The 726-nt window shown below is 40.8% G+C and overlaps 1 protein-coding gene across 1 annotated transcript; it reads right to left on the minus strand.

Annotated features, from left to right (window-relative positions):
* Positions 1 to 6: 6 nt before the first annotated feature.
* Positions 7 to 609, minus strand: LOC107735304 (protein C19orf12 homolog). The gene is made up of 2 exons (XM_016547032.1): positions 423 to 609; positions 7 to 333 (listed from the first exon to the last, which is right to left on the minus strand). The coding sequence occupies exons 1-2, from the start codon at positions 580 to 582 to the stop codon at positions 68 to 70; spliced, it is 426 nt and encodes a 141-aa protein (XP_016402518.1). The 5' UTR covers positions 583 to 609; the 3' UTR covers positions 7 to 67.
* Positions 610 to 726: the final 117 nt, after the last annotated feature.

Genomic DNA, 726 nt, shown 5'->3' on the forward strand with positions numbered 1-726 from the left:
AATCAAACAACCCGTATGACACATGATTATAAGGTTTGAAATGTTTCACATTCAAAATAAGGTTAAATCAGTCTATATAATGCACTTCAGCTTGAAGTTCCTTTTGTATATAGCTCAGAAGAGCAGCGGTCACTTGCTGCTGTAGTGTGGCGTTTCCCATTACAAGGGCAGTTAGCTGTGCAACATCAGTCCATGTTATTGAGCCTAAAGCGGCTGCAATATCCTCATAGAGTCTGCGCTGCTGGTCTGGTGTCATTTCCATGATAACCTGAGGTAGAGGTTTAAACTGTCCGCTTGTCATCCAGCATCCAATCAGTCCACCGACAGCCCCACCTTAAAAAGACAAAGCCACAAGTAAGAAAAACATCATTACATATTATATATGAGGCTGACACCTGTATGTAAGGCATGAATGGACTTGCCCACTGCAATTCCCAGAGGGCCCCCAATTAAGCCTCCTGCAAAAGCTAAACCACCAGCGGCCGCTGCTCCTTTTCCAGACTGCTTCACCGCTGTTTTTACTTGTTGATTTGCGGAGAGTTCACAACACAGTTTCATTACGTCATCAATTCGTGGTGGCATCTTGCTTGCAAATATTACAGTATAACTGCAAAGTTAAAACACGATTATTTAATGATTTGTACAAATACAAAAAATAAAGTGTGGCTACATCATAAAATATATTTTACTAAAATATATGAGTGACGTGCACAGACATCAGATAGA

Source organism: Sinocyclocheilus rhinocerous, unplaced genomic scaffold, assembly GCF_001515625.1.
Source record: "Sinocyclocheilus rhinocerous isolate Xijiao unplaced genomic scaffold, SAMN03320098_v1.1 C35957050, whole genome shotgun sequence".
NCBI lineage: Eukaryota > Metazoa > Chordata > Actinopteri > Cypriniformes > Cyprinidae > Sinocyclocheilus > Sinocyclocheilus rhinocerous.

What these genes read in the sequence shown, in the direction of transcription:
- LOC107735304 (XM_016547032.1), bottom strand. Translation starts at nt 582, where the DNA reads ATGCCACCACGAATTGATGACGTAATGAAACTGTGTTGTGAACTCTCC. An exon ending in CCCTCTGGGAATTGCAGTGG is followed by an intron (nt 334 to 422) that starts GCAAGTCCATTC and finishes TGTCTTTTTAAG; the next exon opens with GTGGGGCTGTCGGTGGACTG.